The sequence below is a fragment of the Ursus maritimus genome, unplaced genomic scaffold (genome assembly GCF_017311325.1).
Source record: "Ursus maritimus isolate PB19 unplaced genomic scaffold, ASM1731132v1 scaffold_17, whole genome shotgun sequence".
Lineage (NCBI taxonomy): Eukaryota > Metazoa > Chordata > Mammalia > Carnivora > Ursidae > Ursus > Ursus maritimus.
Genome location: NW_024424119.1, coordinates 57,163,604 through 57,180,015, shown reverse-complemented (window position 1 = coordinate 57,180,015; position 16,412 = coordinate 57,163,604). Strand labels below are relative to the sequence as shown.

The window sequence follows — 16,412 nt, the reverse complement described above, 5'->3', positions numbered from 1 at the left end:
GACACCCCCTGGGGGCTGCCACCTTCCTCAGTCTCCCCCCTGCCTGTCCCAGCGGCACACTGCTGTGCCAGGGGCTCTTCCTCAAACACAGAGCCGTGGGGCCAGGCACTCGGGAAGACACCCCGGGGAAGTGTCCTGAGCCCCAGGGGCTCTCAAGGCCCCCTCCCCCTCAGCCTACCCTTCCCCCCTCCCACTCTCGAGGTCATTTCTCTGGGTCCTGGGTCCCCCTGAGACCTGAGCTCCTTGTCCTCAGCTCTCAGATCCCCTGCCCTCCTCCCTGGCCTCCCTCACGGGTGACCCTACTTCCCCAGGCCGCATCTCGCCCCTCCCCTCCACCTCCCCTGCGCCCCCTTCAACCGTCCCGCGCCCATGCTCTGTCACAGCCCCATCACTGTCTGTGCCCCTGGAGGGCAAGGAGAGGTGGGACGGGACGGAGGGCAGGCCACTCCAGATGGGCAGGTAGCAGGGCTAGCCAGCAAGGGGTCTCACACATGAGGCTTGTCTTGTGGCCTGAAGACGAGTAGGTCTCTGCCCCCAGCTGCCAGATCATAGTTTCTATAGAGGCCTTACGGGGCTCAGTCACACACACCGTCCAGAGGGTCTCGATGACACGTTGCTCCCTCAAGCCTGCATCCCTGGAAGTGGCTCCCACGGTGGAAACAGGGCACCGGGTTGGACGGAGACGAAATGTACATTCCCAGGCAGGGGAGGGGGTGAGGAGCCTCTGACTGCCTGGGCCCAGCTCCAGGGGCGGACCCGGACCTTCTGCCTCCCACCGTGGTCGCTGTGGGTCTGGCCAGAGCCAATGATGCCTCCAGACCCTCAGTACGCCCGCCCTAGAGTGCAGGCGCGATTGGACCCCGGGGAGGCGGTGAAGGAAGGAGGGTATGGGGGGTGGTCCCCTGGGCCTCACCTGGTGCACCCCCACTGCGCCCCTCAGCACCCCAGCCAGCACTGACTCTCTCCCCAGCTCCCTGCAGCGCTGAGCCCGGAGTCTCCATGGCCTCGCTGAGCAGAGCCCTGCGTGTGGCCGCCACCTGCCCTCGCCGGGGCCTGGGGCCACGCACACTGACCAGCCGAGCTGGCCCGACCAGCGAGAAGAGCGTACCCTACCAGCGGACCCTGAAAGAGGCCCAGGGCCCCTCGGCGTTGGCCCAGGGCCCAAGCCAGCCCCTGCCCAGCACAGCCGACGTGGTGGTCATCGGCGGGGGCAGCTTGGGCTGCCAGACCCTGTACCACCTGGCCAAGCTGGGCGTGAGAGGGGCGGTGCTGCTGGAGCGGGAGCGGCTGACCTCTGGGACCACCTGGCACACGGCGGGTAGGGGCACACGGCGGGTAGGGGCTGGGGCGGGGGGCCCGCGGCGGGCGGGGGCCAGGAGGGACTGGACGCAGTAGGGGACCCTTCCGGGGGAGACGGCTAGAGGCTTGTTAGAGGCAGCTGAGCGGAGGGGGAAAGACATGGAGAAAAGATGCAGGGTCATCTGAAGGTGGACAGCTGGGGGGCCCTCTTTGCCCCCCATGTCTCTGAAGCGCTGTGGTGGGGAGGAGGGAACAGAGCTAAGACAAGAGCTGGGAGCCCAGGCGGCTGTGTTCCAAGAACAGAAGCCCCTCCCCGGACAGACCCCGGGGAGGAGGGGCGTCCCAGGCAAGCACGGAGCATGGACGGGGGCAGGAGCCATCGGTGACACAGAGCGCTGTCCTCCGTGGGCACCAGAAGCATCCACGACCCTCATCCTAACTAACCAGGGACATGTAGTAAGCACCTACTGTGTGCATGTTGCCACATCCTCCTAACTAACCAGGGGCATGTAGTAAGCACCTACTGTGTGCGTGTTGCCGCATCCTCCTAACTAACCTAGTGGCATGTAGTAAGCGCCTACTGTGTGTGTGTTGCCACATCCTCCTAACTAACCTAGTGGCATGTAGTAAGTGCCTACTGTGTGCGTGTTGCCACATCCTCCTAACTAACCAGGGGCATGTAGTAAGCACCCACTGTATGCGTGTTGCCACATCCTCCTAACTAACCGGGGGCATGTAGTAAGCACCCACTGTGTACGTGTTACCACATCCTCCTAACTAACCGGGGGCATGTAGTAAGCACCCACTGTGTGCGTGTTGCCACACCCTCCTAACTAACCGGGGGCATGTAGTAAGCACCCACTGTGTGCATGTTGCCAGGGCAGCCAGCCTGGGAGCTAGCTGAAATCTGCCCGCTTTGGTGGGGTAAACATTCCCACATCGGCTAGTATCACGCTGCCAGCGGGAGGGCACCGAGCCCGGAGCTGGGAGGAGGTTCAGACATCACATGGCCCGCACACCACTGCCCCTGCCTTCCCGCTCTCCCACCTCAGCTGGGCAGGCGAGCCTCTCCCCTCACTGTTAGAGTGGTCTCGGGCCTGGCTAGCCGCCGCCCAGACTCTACTCTGTGGGGAACAGCTTTGTTATTGGACGGTCTGCGCGTGGGCTTCAGCGGGTCCAGCTTGGGGTCCCGGCCCCATCATTACATGCTCTGTTGTCCTGGGTATGGGACTGTTTGGTACCATTTGATTTCACTGTAAAATCAGGGATGCCTGGGTGGCTCAGTCGGTGAAGCGTCTGCCTTCAGCTCAGGTCGTGGTCGCAGGGTCCTGAGATCGAGTCCCGCATCGGGCTCCCTGCCCAGCGGGGAGTCTGCTTCTCCCTCTGCCTCTGCCTGCTGCCCCCTGCTCGTGCTCTGTCTCTCAGTCTCTCTCTCAAATAAGAAAATGTCTTAATTTCACTATAAAGTCATCATGCCCACCCCGTGGGGCTGCTCTGTCTGCCTGTGACAAGCTCAGCCCCAGTCTTGGCACGCAGTAAGTGCTCAATAAATGGGACCCCCGATATTACCACAGTGTGAGCTGCCCAGGGGCCAAAGGCCCGTCCCCCAAATCAGATTCGACCCCGTGATTTCTGGCTCATCAACCTCCCGGAGCTCCCCGTGGGCTACAGAGAAAGACCCAGGCCCTCTGCTGGACCTTCGGGAGCCCCAGCTGGCACAGCGCCTTGCGGGGGCCTGACGGTGCCCCTCGCCTTCCCGGCCAGGCCTGCTGTGGCAGCTGCGGCCCAGCGACGTGGAGGTGGAGCTTCTGGCCCACACGAGGCGCGTGGTGAGCCATGACCTGGAGGAGGAGACGGGGCTGCACACAGGCTGGATACAGAACGGGGGCCTGTTCATCGCATCCAACCGGCAGCGTCTGGACGAGTACAAGAGGCTCATGTCGGTGGGTGTGGCCCCGCCGGGGGTGGGGAGCTCCCGGTCCTGGGGAGCTGGGGCAGCACGGCTCGGGAAAGGAGCTCTGACAGATCCGGGTCACCATCAGACCCAGATGCTCTTGCTGCTGGGCCACCTGGGGCAAGCGGCCGTGCCTCCCCGAGCCTCAGCCTCCTCGCCTTTAAAATGGGCCCATATTGTGGAGCGTGATGCGCTGAGCCCTGGACACGGGAGAGGCCCGGTACGTGGAGCTCTCACTGCCGCCGTGCTCAGTGCTCACCGGAGACAAGCTACGTATGATCGCACCCCTAGGGGCAGTGCCCACACTTCTCCCCCCTCCCCCACCACAGACAGGCCTGGGGAGGGCGGGTGTCCGGGAGACTGGGAGAGAGGCTTATGCTGCTGCCGATCCTTGGATTGGGCTGGGGCGCTGTTTCGTAACCCAGAGCGGCCAGGCCTGGACCCCAAATCCCAGGACAGGCTGCTCCAGCGATCTGTCCTTTATGGAACGCCGACTGAATCCGTGCTCAGGGCCCAGCGAGCAGAACCAGCCGTGTGGCCTGCAGGGGCTCATTGTCACAGGGATGCTGAGGCCCCTGGGTGCCCAGGCTGGAGGCAGCGGCGCCTGGCTTCACTAGAACAGGTCTGGGTCTCTGGTCCTAGGAGCGGCCCCCATTCTGCCTTCTCCTCCCTTAGCTCGCTCATCGGCTGGGACAGAGGCCTCCAAGGGAAGGCCTCCAACCTTGGAGCCCAAGTCCCCAGCAGCTGAGAGGCTTTCGCCCCTTTGCAGCCACAGTTCTTAGCCAGAGAGTCTGACTTTCTGGTTGGGCAGAGCCTGTCCCGGTTGTGATGCCTGGGAACAGTCGATCGGCTGCCCCTGGGCCACTCAGATGCGATGGTGTGGCCTGTCCTGCTAAGTCAGGGCCTGGGCCAGAGGCACTGGTTGGTCTCCTGGGAGGGAGCTGGTCAGGTTGGAGAACTGATCCTCAGTCTCAGAACCCTTCCAGCCCCGTGGGGGTTATTTGTGTTCGATTGTGGAAGAAGCCCTTATGCACCGGAGACTGGTCTAAGCTCAAGGGGTACCGACCACATAAACCCTTATCACCCCCATGCCCCCAGGGGACTTGAGGTCATTGGTGTCAGAGCTGGGTGAAGGTGGGCCGGCTCCAGCGCCTGCTCCTGCACACGACACCATGCTCCTTACCCTTGTGCGGAGATGGCCGCAGGGACGGGCGGCTGGGGCATGGTGACCAGGGAAGGCTGCCTGGAGGAGGTGGGGTTGGAGGCACAGACGGGGAGGAAAGCAGCCAGAGGAGGTCTGTGCCCTGAGGGCTGAGTCCCTTCGCTCTCGGTCCCCCTAGCTGGGCAAGGCGTATGGCGTGGAGTCGCACGTGCTGAGCCCGGCAGAGACCAAGGCACTGTATCCGCTGATGAACGTGGACGACCTGTACGGGACCCTGTATGTGCCACAGGACGGGACCATGGACCCCGCCGGCACTTGCACCGCTCTCAGCAGGGCCGCTGCTGCCCGGGGAGCACAGGTACCAACCACCACCGGGCCCTGTGTCCCCCGCTCCCAGCCCGAAGGACCCGGGGGCCCTGCTGGACGAGCGCGTCCTCTCAGAATCTCATCCGTGCTTTTCATTGTTTATCCCGGATGTGCACAGAGTTGTAGAAAACATTGGAAAAAATCAGCAAAAAGGAAGAAATGGAAATCCCCCAGAGGGGACATATGTTGACGTTTTAGATTTACCCCCAAATACGTTTTAGGAATTTATATTTTTATAGGAAGAACCAAGCCGCGCTGCTCCGTGGCCTTTTGACTGAAGGCTGGACTGCAGACATCCGTGAGCAGAGCCAGCCTTGCCTTTTAGAAGTCACTTAATGAGAAAGACCCCGTGTGTCTGGGGACACGTCCTCTAAGTCAGGGAGCGCACGGGGTTAGCTTCTGGTGCTGTGGTTACCCCACTTCCCCGGCTGTGTCGCATGACGTGGCCCCAGCAGGAGCAGGGGTCCCGGGTCCCGTCTGAGCCGGAGGAGCCGGTAACCACGGGGGCGGTCGGCACCCTCACCGAGGCCTGCCTGGCTCTGGATGCAGCCCCTCTCGCTCCCAGGTCATCGAGAACTGCCCAGTGACCGGCATCCGCGTGCGGACTGACGACTTTGGGGTGCGGCGGGTCGCTGCCGTGGAGACAGAGCACGGCTCCATCCAGACGCCCTGTGTGGTCAACTGTGCAGGTGGGCAGGGGTCTGTCCCGGCTCTCGGGCGGCCATGCTGGCTGCCCCCTAAGCCTGGCCTGTCTCCGGGTGGGGGCCTGCGTGGGACAGACAGGACCGCAGAGGCGCCCTCTGCCCACCGGGCTGGCAGCCCCGCCTGGGGCCGCAGAGCCGACCTGTCCCTGCTCTGCCCGCAGGCGTGTGGGCCGCCGCCGTGGGCCGGATGGCTGGAGTCAAGGTTCCGCTGGTGGCCATGCACCACGCCTACGTTGTCACCGAGCGCATTGAGGGCATCCAGGTAGGTACTTCGACGGCCCCAGACCCCCGTCAGGCTGTGGGAGGCGCAGGGACCTGGCTGGAACCCCAGCGCTTACGGGTGGCGAGACCCTTGTGGGTTCCCTCTCCACCCTGAGCCTCAGTCACCTCATCTGTGAAATGGGCATCATCACACTGGGTGTTTGGGGTGGGGTCAGAGTTAAATGAAGGAACCCCCTGGTGCTGACCCCCTGGACCTTCGGGGCACAGCTCCTCAGTGATGCCCAAGCCTGGGTCCTGCATGGGGTGGCCCGTCTGGGGCTTTGCCGTGTTCTGCACCCCAGGTGCTTGGTCAGGGGGACCCGTGCGTGTCTTCACACTCCCTAAGGCACCCTGGAGCCAGTGTCCCAGATGCGGATTCCGGACCCTCAGATCTGCCCTGGGGGCTTGGAGAGGTGTCTGCCAAGGGAGACGGGGGGGGCCTGTGCACCCCTGCCCTCTCTCCTCTTCTCCCCTTCTCATCTCCCTCCCCCCCCCACTGTGGTGCAGGCTGATAGCTTCCTGTCACCTTGTCAATGACCACTCCTCTTTTCTTCCATCTCTCCCTCGCTCCCTCCCTCCTTTCTCTGCCCATTCAGCTCCCCCTTCCTGTCTCCCTTACCATCCATCATTCATGAACCAGTAACCCGCCATTCCATATAACCCTCCCTCCTTCCTCCCGCTCACCAACGAACATTGACTGCTGTGTCCCAGGCCCTATTCTAGAAACCAGAGCTGTAACAGAGGAAACAACCCGGTTCTTATCGGGCTGGAGCTGGGGGCAGGTACAGATCGGTAAAGGAGCAATCCCCAAGCAGGCTGATGGGGCCCTGCGGAGGTACGCGGGGGGCTCCAGGGACTCCTAGCCCAGGGAGTGGTGTGGGGGGGGGAGCGTGCAGCCCAGGACCTGCAGGCAGTTCAGGGGGGCTGAGGGGGTGGGGGGGGACAGTGTGAGGTGAGGCTCTGCAAAGAGGGTCCTGCCCCAGACCAGTCTGGCTTCTGCTCGTCACTGGGACCACAGTGGTGGAGGAGCTGGGGCGGGTGCCCGGCTCCCCACGCACTCCTGCCCCTCTCCCTTGACAAAGGGCTTCCCCTGCTCCTGGATGAGTTTAATAGGATCCAGCACAAGCCTCCTGAGGGCTGCTGGGTGCCCCTTGCTCCGTGGTTCTGTGGGGAGAACTCCCGGGTGGCCGCCAGGGGTCGCCCTCAGGCCGCAGTAGGCTCTGGAGAGCTGTGGACAGGCTGTGTCCTGGGGAGGGATCCCTCTTGGGTGCCCACAGGGCCGTGTGCCCTAGGAACCCCCAGTTCTGAGGGTCTGGCCCAGTGCCGGGTCCGACACTGCCCCTAGCTGCTCTGTGACCTGGTCCCCTCCCTGTCTGTCCCACAAACGCAGTGTGTCCTGTGCTCTCTGCTGGTCTGCATTTCACCGGCCTCTGCCTGCTTTTGCAGACCTCACTCTACTGGGGCACAGAGTGATAGGAAGGCTCAGGCTCGGGGGGCTGCGTCCCAGCTCCTCCATTACCCAGCCAGGCAAGTCATAGTGCTGCGTGGGCCTCAGTTTCCTTTTCTGCAAAACGGACAGTAAGGGTCCTCATTGCCCGGGGCTGCCTGAGGGAGGAGCCCGTGATGGAGGGGCAGGGCTGGTGTGGCTTCTGGCCTGTAGCAGGTGGTAGCTATGGTGACGTGACGATGACCAGGACCCAGGGGCCCGAGGTGGTCCAGCCGGCGGGTGCCTCAGAGGACAAGATTAGGGAAGGTTGGGGCTATCAGGCAGGCTTCCCAGGGGAAGTGGCCAACAGGATTTGGAAGGAGTGGGGGACAGGAGAAACAATGAAAGCGGGGTGAGGTCGGGAGGAAGGAACACCAGTGGGACTGGGCTCATAGCTGTAGGGTGGGCTTCTGCGTGGGGATGGCGATGCCAGTGCCCCGAGGACGCCTGGGGCACTCCAATGCAGCTCAGCGTGCTGGGGCCCGGGAGCTGGAACAAAAGTTAGGGGCTTCTCCGGCCACCAGGTGTCCCCACTGTCCTGCTCTATGGAACTCCAGAGTTTTTTGTGTTGTTTTGTTTTTGGAGTAGTAGTGACAATAGAGGTAATGATATCACTATTTCTGTTTCTGAAGTGTTCGTTACTGAGAACTTCCTACGTGCTCCTTACAACAAGCCCTCCTTGCAGACATTCTTAACTCCGGTTCTAGGAGACTGGAGTGGGAGGGAGGGGCATCTGCCCGAGGTATCCCATTGGTCTGTGTGTGTCCTCAGAGATGGGGCAGAGGAGTCACATCTGATGTGCCCATCTCCAGGGTAAGTGGTCCGAGAGAGAAGGCAGTTCCTCCAGTGCCAAAGAGCTGCAGGGAATGTGGTGTTTCCCCACTTCTGTGCAGTTTCTAAAATGATTTTGGTTTTGTTTATTGGTTAAATCAGTAGTCAGTGTTTGCAATATAATGACAATGTAAATGTTGTTAACTCCTGAGCAAATAGCACCCAACTTTTATGTTTCCTGGAGTTATTCATTGTTTTCTAGTTGCTCAGCTTTCTATGTAACTGTTGCTAATTGTCCCTGTCTGTCTGTCTGTCTATCTATCTATCTATCTATCAACATTACCTTCATCCTCCAAATCCCATACCCATTATCAGTTACTCCCCATTTCCCATCCTACCCCAACCTTAGATAATCACTAATCTGATTTCTATCTCTATGGATTTTCCTATTCTGGAAATTTAATAAAATGAAATCATACCGTATATGGCCTTTGGTGTCTGACTTCTTTCACTCGGTATGACATTTCCAAAGTTTGTCCATGTGGCACGTTATCAGAATTTCATTCCTTTGAACAGCTAAATAATATTCTACCGTAGATCGCATTTTATTTATCTAGTCATCTTTTGATGGACATTTGAGTTGTTTCTACTTTTAATAATGCTGCTGTGAACATTCATGTACACATTTCTGTGTGGACGTCTTTTAATTTTTCTTGGGTAGATATCTTGGAGTGGAATTGCTGAGTCATAGTAACTATGCTGAACTGTTTGAGGGACTGTCACACTGTTTTTAAAGCAGGTGCACTGTTTCACATTCCCACCCACGGCGCGGAGGTTTCTGACTTCTCCACAGCCTCACCACCACTTGCGAGTCTCTCTCTCTGGTCCTAGCCATCCTCGTGGGCGTGAAGTGGAGAGTATCTCCCTGGGGTTTTGAGTTGCATTTCCCTACAGGCTGATGACGTAGAGCATCTTCTCATGTGCTCATTGGCCATTTGTACATCGTCTTTGGAGAAATGTCTATGCAGATACCTTGCTCATTTTAAATTGGGTCGTTGGTGTTTTTACTGAGTTATAAGAGTTCTTGTTGTATTTGGGTTATATCTGGGATCTTACCAGATTTATGCCTGGCACGTATTTTCTCTCATTCTGTGGGTTGTCTTCCCTTTCTTGATGGTGTCGTTGGCAGCACAAAAGGTCTTACTTTTGGTGAAGTCCAACTTATGGATTGTTTCTTTTTCTGCTTGTGCTTCTGGCGTCATATTTCAGAAGGGCATTTCCTAATGCCCTTTTCCAAGGACCACAAAGATTGACTCGCACATTTTCTTCTAAGAATTTTATAGTTTTTGCTCTTATTCTTAGGTCTGTGACCATTGTGACTAAGGTTTGTATATGGTGTGAGGAAGGGCTCCGACTTCCTCCTTGCGTGTGGCCATCCAGCTGTACCGGCACCGCATGTCGAAGATCATTGCTTCCCCCTCGCCGTGGCCTTGGCATCCTTGTGGGAAATCAGTGGACCATAAACATGAGGCTTATTTCTGGACTGTCGACCCGATTCCAGGGATCTATACACGTTTTCTGTGTTAGTGCCCCCCTGTCCTGATTACAGTAGTTTTGTGGTCAGTCTTGAAATCGGGAAGCGTGAGTCTCCCAGCTTTGTTCTTCTCGCTCAAGATTGTTTTAAATATTCCGTATGAATTTTAGGATCAGTTTGTCAATTTCCCAAGAAGCCAGCTGCGATCTTAATGGGACTGTGTGGAATCTGGATCGACTTGGAGAGCACTGTCATCTTAGCAAGCGTCTGGTCTTCATTTTGTAAACATGGGTGTCTCCCATTCACTTAGGGCTTCTGCCGTTTCTTTCAAAAACATTGCCGAGTTGTTCGAGTACAAGTTTTGCACTTCTTTTGTTAAATTTATTCAGCAGCATTTAAAAATTCTTTGTGATGGGGGTGCCTAAGTGGCTCAGTCCGTTAAGCATCTGCCTTCAGCTCAGGTTATGATCTCAGGGTCCTGGGATTGGGCCCCACATTGGACTCTGTACTCAGGAGGGAATCTATTTCAACTTCTCCCCCTGCTTGTGCTCATGCGTGCTCTCTCTCTCAAATAAATAAATAAAATCTTGAAAAAAATTCCTTTTGATGATGTAAGTGGAATTATTAATTTCACTTTTGATTGTCCATCATTAGAGAAATGAAAAACAAAACAATAGTTTTTATTTGTCTGTTGTACATCGACCTTGTAACCTGCCACCTTCTCGAACTGTAGTTGCTGTACTGGCTAAAACCTTCAGTACGAGGATGAGTACAAGTGCTGAGAGTAGACATCCTTCTGTTGGCTTAATCTTAGAGGAAAAGCTGAAAATAAGTATGTTTTAGCTGTGGGTGTTTCTTAGATACCCTTTGTGAGGAAGTTTCCTTCTATTTCTAGATTGTTGAGTGTTTTTGTCATGAAAGGTGGTGGAAATGCTTTTTCCACATCTATTGAAATGAGGGGTTTTCATCCTACTCTGTTTCTACGATGTGTTACGTAGATTTGTTTTCAGATGTCAAGCCAGCCTTGCATTCCTGGAATAAATCTCATTAGGTCATGGTGTGTAATTCTCTTCTCTGTTGCTGGATTCCATTTGCTGGTATTTTGTCGGGGATGTGTGCGTTTATCGTCTGTCACATTTTCCTCCCAAACACTTCAACTTGTCTGTCCTGTCTGCTACATCTCCAGAATGTGTTCTGCGCATCAGGGAAATCTCATACAGTCTGTAAGTCCCATTCCCCTCCCCGGAGGAACCCTCCTGCTGTTCTGATCTCCGTTTTAGACGGATTGCCTCGTGGGCTCTGCTCGGCTGTGACCCTGGAGCCTTCTTCACTCCTCTTCTGTTTGGATCCATGGCGTGTGCTCTGGTTGCTTACTGAGAAGGGGCAGGTGGTGGGTAAATATTTTCGTGTCCACAGTGTAACCTGAGGCCCTGGGTCCACTCTGTGCTCAGGGTCCTACAACGAGGAGGAGGTGCCATGGGCCACCGTGGGCCTGTGACCGTCCAGCCCTGGCTGACCCTGAGGCCTGTCTGCTCTGCCTTCCAGAACATGCCCAACGTCCGTGACCATGACGCCTCGGTCTACCTCCGCCTCCAAGGGGATGCCTTGTCTGTGGGCGGCTATGAGACCAACCCCATCTTCTGGGAGGAGGTGAGACACTGAGGGATCGAGAGGGCGGTTCGGGACTGTGTCTCAGTGCGGAGAAGCCTTCTTCCAGAAATTCCACCCTCCCAAAGCTCAGGTTCACCCCTGAGAAATGACCGGCCCCTGGGCCCTGGAAGGGTCTCACTCTTTGTGCTCTGAACAGACAGATCCAGAGCTGGGCCGGGAGAGGGCTGGCCTCCCAACGTCCATAGAGGCTGCAGAAATGTAAGATAATGGCTCTGGAAGATGAAAACATGAAAGCCCTGTGTCCGCAACAAACAACCTCAGGCCCCACCCCCATGACAGTGGCATCTCCCCCAGGCCTGGCTGCTCCCCCCATAGCTTCGGGGGCCGCATGAGGTCATGGGCCCCCTCGGCCCCGCGAACGTGCCTGGGCCACCCATGCTCCTGGATTCGTGCAGAAATGGAATGGCTGAATGACAACTTTGGGTCAGATACTGTTTTACTTCCTGGGGACAGGGGGAGACCAACATAAAAGTCCCTGTCCCGGGGTGCCTCTATTTAGGTGGGGAGACCCACAATAAACAAAGAAGTCATGGGGATCTGTGTGCTGAATGGAACTGCAGGTTAGGAAGAAGCCTGATAAGAGTGGCTTGGAGGGATGTCTGTCCTTCACTCTGTGGTCAGGCAGGGCCCCCCGGGAGCTGACGGCAGAGCAGAGTCCTGCAGAGAGAACAGGTAGGCAAGGAGCTGTCTCAGGTGGGGGCGAAGACCCTGAAGGAAGGTCAACGTGGCCATGGGTCAGTGGTAGACATGGACAGGGCCTAGTCTCGGAGGGCTTTGTGGGACACAGAGAGTCACGGGGAGCCTGGGGGGCTTGAGAGCAAGAGAGGGTGTGGTCTGACTTAGGAGAATGGGTGGAAGGAGGCGGGGAGGCTGGGTGACCAGGTAGAGGCCACCACAACAACCCAGCGCAGAGCAGGTGGGCCTGGGCCAGCAGGGGGAAGGGGAGCGGACAGGCCCCACTGAGGGGTCAGTGGAGGAGGCCTGAGGGGCGCGGCCCAGCCCTGTCCCTCCGCTGACTCGGGCCGGGCTGGCTGGGCTCAGCTCCCGTGGGGTGGCTGTCACAGGACTGTGCCCCCACCTGCCTCCCCAGGTGTCAGACAAGTTTGCCTTTGGCCTCTTCGACCTGGACTGGGACGTGTTCAGCCCACACATCGAAGGTGCCGTCAACCGCGTCCCCGTGCTGGAGAAGACAGGAGTCAAGTCCACGGTCTGCGGCCCGGGTGAGTGGGGAGGCTGGGAGCTGGGGTGGGCGTCCCAGGGTCCTTCCAGCTGAGAAGTGCGGCTGGCCTGTGTCGGGCCTGGACCTGGGCCGCCCCTACCATGTGCAGGCAAGCGACGTGCCACCCCCATCGTGGCTCCAGCAGAACCACGCACGCAGTACTCCCGCCACTGCCTTCCCCGCACACACGGGGGCTTTGTCATCCTCCATCGAGGCAGAAAATGGGTAGGGCCAGCCTTGGCCCACATCAGGGCTGGGGAGAGAGGCCCCGGAATTTACAGTGTTGTCCCAAGGGGAAAGTTTGTGTCTGAGACTCTGAGTTCCCTGTGCCTCAGTGTCCTCATCTGTGAAATGGGTGACAGAGCGCCTGCCCAGCAGACGTGGAGGAAGGAGGAGAAGCTGCACGTTAGGTGCGGGGCACGGCTGGGCCAGCAAACTGCCGTGAGTCCCCTCAGGGGACGGGGACAGCCAGAGGCCGGGGAGTAAGGGGTCGTCCATAGCCACTCAGGGAGCGAGGGGCAGGCCAGGACAGGAGAGGGGCAGACTCTGATGCCGGGGGGCCCGTGGCCTGCAGGGGTCCATTCCCCGCCCTCCCCCGTCCCGTGTGCTTGGCATCGACACAGCCGCCAGCCAGGGCTGCTTTAATCTGTTCGGCTCTCAGAAAGCCCAGCCTTGGTGAGCAGGTTGGAAGTGCCCCTGAGCCCTGGACTCGGGGTGCTGGGCATGGGGCATAGGCCGGAGACTCACTGCCCCCCACCCAGCCTCCCCGGGCCTGCGAGGGGCTGGCAGTGAGAAGCACAGGCCTGAGACAATCCCAGGGGTGCGCGTCACCCGGGAGCATCCTCTGTTTAATTAGACAGGGGAGTCGTTGCTCCCATGAAGCCCTATCTGGGGGCGAGGTGCCTGCGAGGACATCTTGTGTCTGGTTTCCTGCCTGGGAGGGAGGGTTCGCGGGGAAATCGGCATCTCTCCTTGCCAGGGAGGACAAGCACGGTCAACGGCCTTTGGCTTCCAGAACAGAACTCAGAAGTCCCAGGCCCCCTTGACTCCGGGGAATCTGGGGGCGGGCAGAGCTCCCATTCCGGGTCCTGGAGGTCACTGCCAAGGTGGGGGCGCGTCTGTGCAGCCCAAACGTCCCGTCATCCTGCATCCTCGTGTTGCTCAGGCCTGAGTCATTTGTTAAACATTCAAGAGACTCTCATCCCCTGAAACTCTCTCCTCACTTGCCCTGTGAGGCTGTTCCCAGCTTCCCACCCGCCCGTGGCCTGGGCCAGAAACATCCCAGCTCTGCCCAAGTGCTCATGGAGGGTGACTGCACGGCCCCGGCCCCGGCCCCGGGGAAGGTCCCCGTCCTGATGCTCCCTGCCCTCTCTGACCTGCCTCCTCCCCCGTCCCGCAGCACCACCCTCCCCCCCAGTCTTTCTTTCTGACCTCTAGGGTGTCCCCCGCTCCAGCTATTTGGAAGTTTTCCCCAGGTCCCGCAGATGGATGGCCTCAGAGGCCGCCCCCCCAGGTCAGGCCTGCTCCCCCTGCAGGGAGCAGAGCTGCACAGAGGTTAGGAACTCAGGCTGGGGCCAGGCAGCCCTGAGCGGTGCTCTGGCTTCCACTGTCCACTAGCAGGGGGACTGGGGTCGATGAGACCCCGCCTGACATGGTCTCCTCATCTCTACCCCAGCTGACCCTGGTGCCTGCCGGGAAGGGCTGTGAGGAGTCCCTCACCACCCCTTCCTCCCACTCTGTGTTCTTACCATTCTCTCTTTTTCTCATTTGTGTATTTACTGTGTCTGTTCCTCTCTGGTCAGCTCCCTGAGGGGTGGGACTTGTCTCGTTCAGAGCCGAGCCCAGGGTACATACACGTAAGCTGCAAGTATTTGCAGGTGGGCTAACTCACAGCCCTGGAAGTAAGTGCCATGATCCCAGTTTTACAGAGGAAGACACTAAGGCTCAGAGAGGTGAAGCGACTGGCCCAAGGTCACACAGCTAGGAAGGGGTAAAGCAGGGTTCGGACCCAGGATTATGGCTGCAAAGCTCGGCTCTTTATAATGATGTCTGAGGGTCCCTCGCCGGCCATGCCCTGGCCTCTGCGGGTGACCCGCCAGCAGCTTCAGCCAGAAGCAGAAACCCTGTCCCTCTCCCAAAGAACTTAGGATCATTCCTTCATTCAGTGAACATTTATCAAGCACCTACTGTGTACCGGGCCCTGTGTAGGCCTTGAGACACAGTGGTGAGCGAAGCCCAGTCCCTGCCTTCATGGTTCTCCTGGTCCAGTGGGCAAGGACGACCAGCAGTGACAGCAGGAAGGGGGCACAGTGAGGGAGAGCCTCACACTGTGATGGGGGCAAGGGGGAAGGCCCCTCACCAGTGGGAGAATGGGTGTGGACAAACCTGGACCCTGCAAAGCAGAACCTGCTCCCAGTTGGGTGTTTCTGGCCCTAAATGCTGCAGAGCTCAGGACTGTGGCAGGAGCAATTAGGGAGGCTCCCTGGAGGAAGTGGCATGGAGCTGAGTCGTGAGGATGGGGAAGGTCTGGATGAAGGAGGCACCTGCAGACCCTGCTCCAATCACTGCGCTCTCAGGAGACCCTGCCCCGGGTGCCTGTGTCCTGGAGGGAGCTTCAGGCCCCCCTTTCCTTCCAGAGTCCTTCACACCTGACCACAAGCCCCTGATGGGGGAGGCGCCTGAACTCCGTGGATTCTACCTGGGCTGTGGTTTCAATAGTGCAGGTGAGTGCGAGGGCCGCCATCACGCACCCCCCAACACCCCCAGGCAGAGTGGGGGTGGCTCCTGGTGGGGGGGTGGGGCAGAGGAGGCCTGCAGGGAGGGGTGAGGTCCTGTTACCAGGCGTGCAGCACCCCAGGTGTGAGATCCAGGGCTTGGGGTGTGATGCTGGCTGTGGACACGGGATGGGGGCTCCGGGGCAGACGGCAGACCTCTGGCTCCACTCCTGCCAGGAATGATGCTGGGCGGCGGCTGTGGGCAGGAGCTGGCCCACTGGATCGTCCACGGGCGCCCGGAGAAGGACATGTACAGCTACGACATCAGGCAAGTGCTCACCGGACCCTGTGCCCTGGGCTTAGGTGGAGTGGGGTCCATGGCAAGGGCTGTTGAGAAAGGAGACTTCCCTGAAATCCAGAGGGCTTCTTGGAAGAGGTGCCAGCAGGGGCAGTGCTGCAGGGGCCTGGGCTTGGCAGATCCATGGCCCTCGACAGTTTCCGGGATTCCTTGTGCCAGTGTCCTGCTTGACCCTCTGGATAGCTCCAGGATCAGCAGCGGGACCACCTCATCCCACTTTGCAGATGGGGAGACTGAGGCCTGGCGAGCAGGAGGACTGCACACATTGCCCAGGGAGTGAGGCTGAGCCGGTTACTCTTAGTATGTGTGTGGAGGCTGGGTGTCAGGCAGCCCGGAGCCGAGATGCCATCGTTCACTTCCAGGGTGACCAGAATAAGTCCTACCCAGTGCTGAGCGATTTCCTCACTGCGACCCCAGGGTCGTGACGCTGTGTGCTGCCAGTGTCGGCAGCAGCCAATGTGTCTGTGTCAGTAAAACGTTCTGGAGCACGTCTGCAAGGAAGCGCCAGACAGACCTGAGCCAAAGTGGAGGGGTGCTGACGGCAGAGCTGGGGGGGGGCGTCCTGGTCTCCCCCACCCTCCTCCGGCTCGGCGGAGGTGCTCCCAGGCAGGGTCCATAGGGTGGGAGTTGGTGGGGCTGGGGTCTACAGGCAACAGCTTGGAGGGGCGCCCCTGTGGGTCTCCGGCCCTCTCCGCCATTACTGCTCCTGGCAGACAGCCTCCCTGGGGAGACCCCAGTGGCCCAGTAGGCGCTGGTTCAGCTCGTGCCCCCCTCCCTGCTAACCTTGCCCCTTCCTGGCCTGATGAGGACATTACACCCATGGGGGGGAGATGTCTGGCCCCCACAGAAGCAGACAGACAGATACTGAGATTCCCCGACTGCCACCCCCTCCGTGGCGCCTGGCACAACAGTC

The 16,412-nt window shown here is 59.0% G+C and overlaps 1 protein-coding gene across 1 annotated transcript in view; it reads left to right on the top strand.

The window, feature by feature from the left end:
- Window positions 1–999: 999 nt before the first annotated feature.
- The window catches only part of SARDH (sarcosine dehydrogenase), a 58,753-nt gene continuing 43,340 nt past the window's right edge, over window positions 1,000–16,412 (top strand). The window contains exons 1-9 of the mRNA XM_040632152.1: window positions 1,000–1,318; window positions 3,064–3,242; window positions 4,594–4,773; window positions 5,347–5,470; window positions 5,647–5,747; window positions 11,083–11,187; window positions 12,299–12,428; window positions 15,064–15,150; window positions 15,379–15,469. Of these exons, the coding sequence (XP_040488086.1) occupies window positions 1,000–1,318; window positions 3,064–3,242; window positions 4,594–4,773; window positions 5,347–5,470; window positions 5,647–5,747; window positions 11,083–11,187; window positions 12,299–12,428; window positions 15,064–15,150; window positions 15,379–15,469 (1,316 nt within the window). The remainder of the gene's footprint in view (window positions 1,319–3,063; window positions 3,243–4,593; window positions 4,774–5,346; window positions 5,471–5,646; window positions 5,748–11,082; window positions 11,188–12,298; window positions 12,429–15,063; window positions 15,151–15,378; window positions 15,470–16,412) is intronic.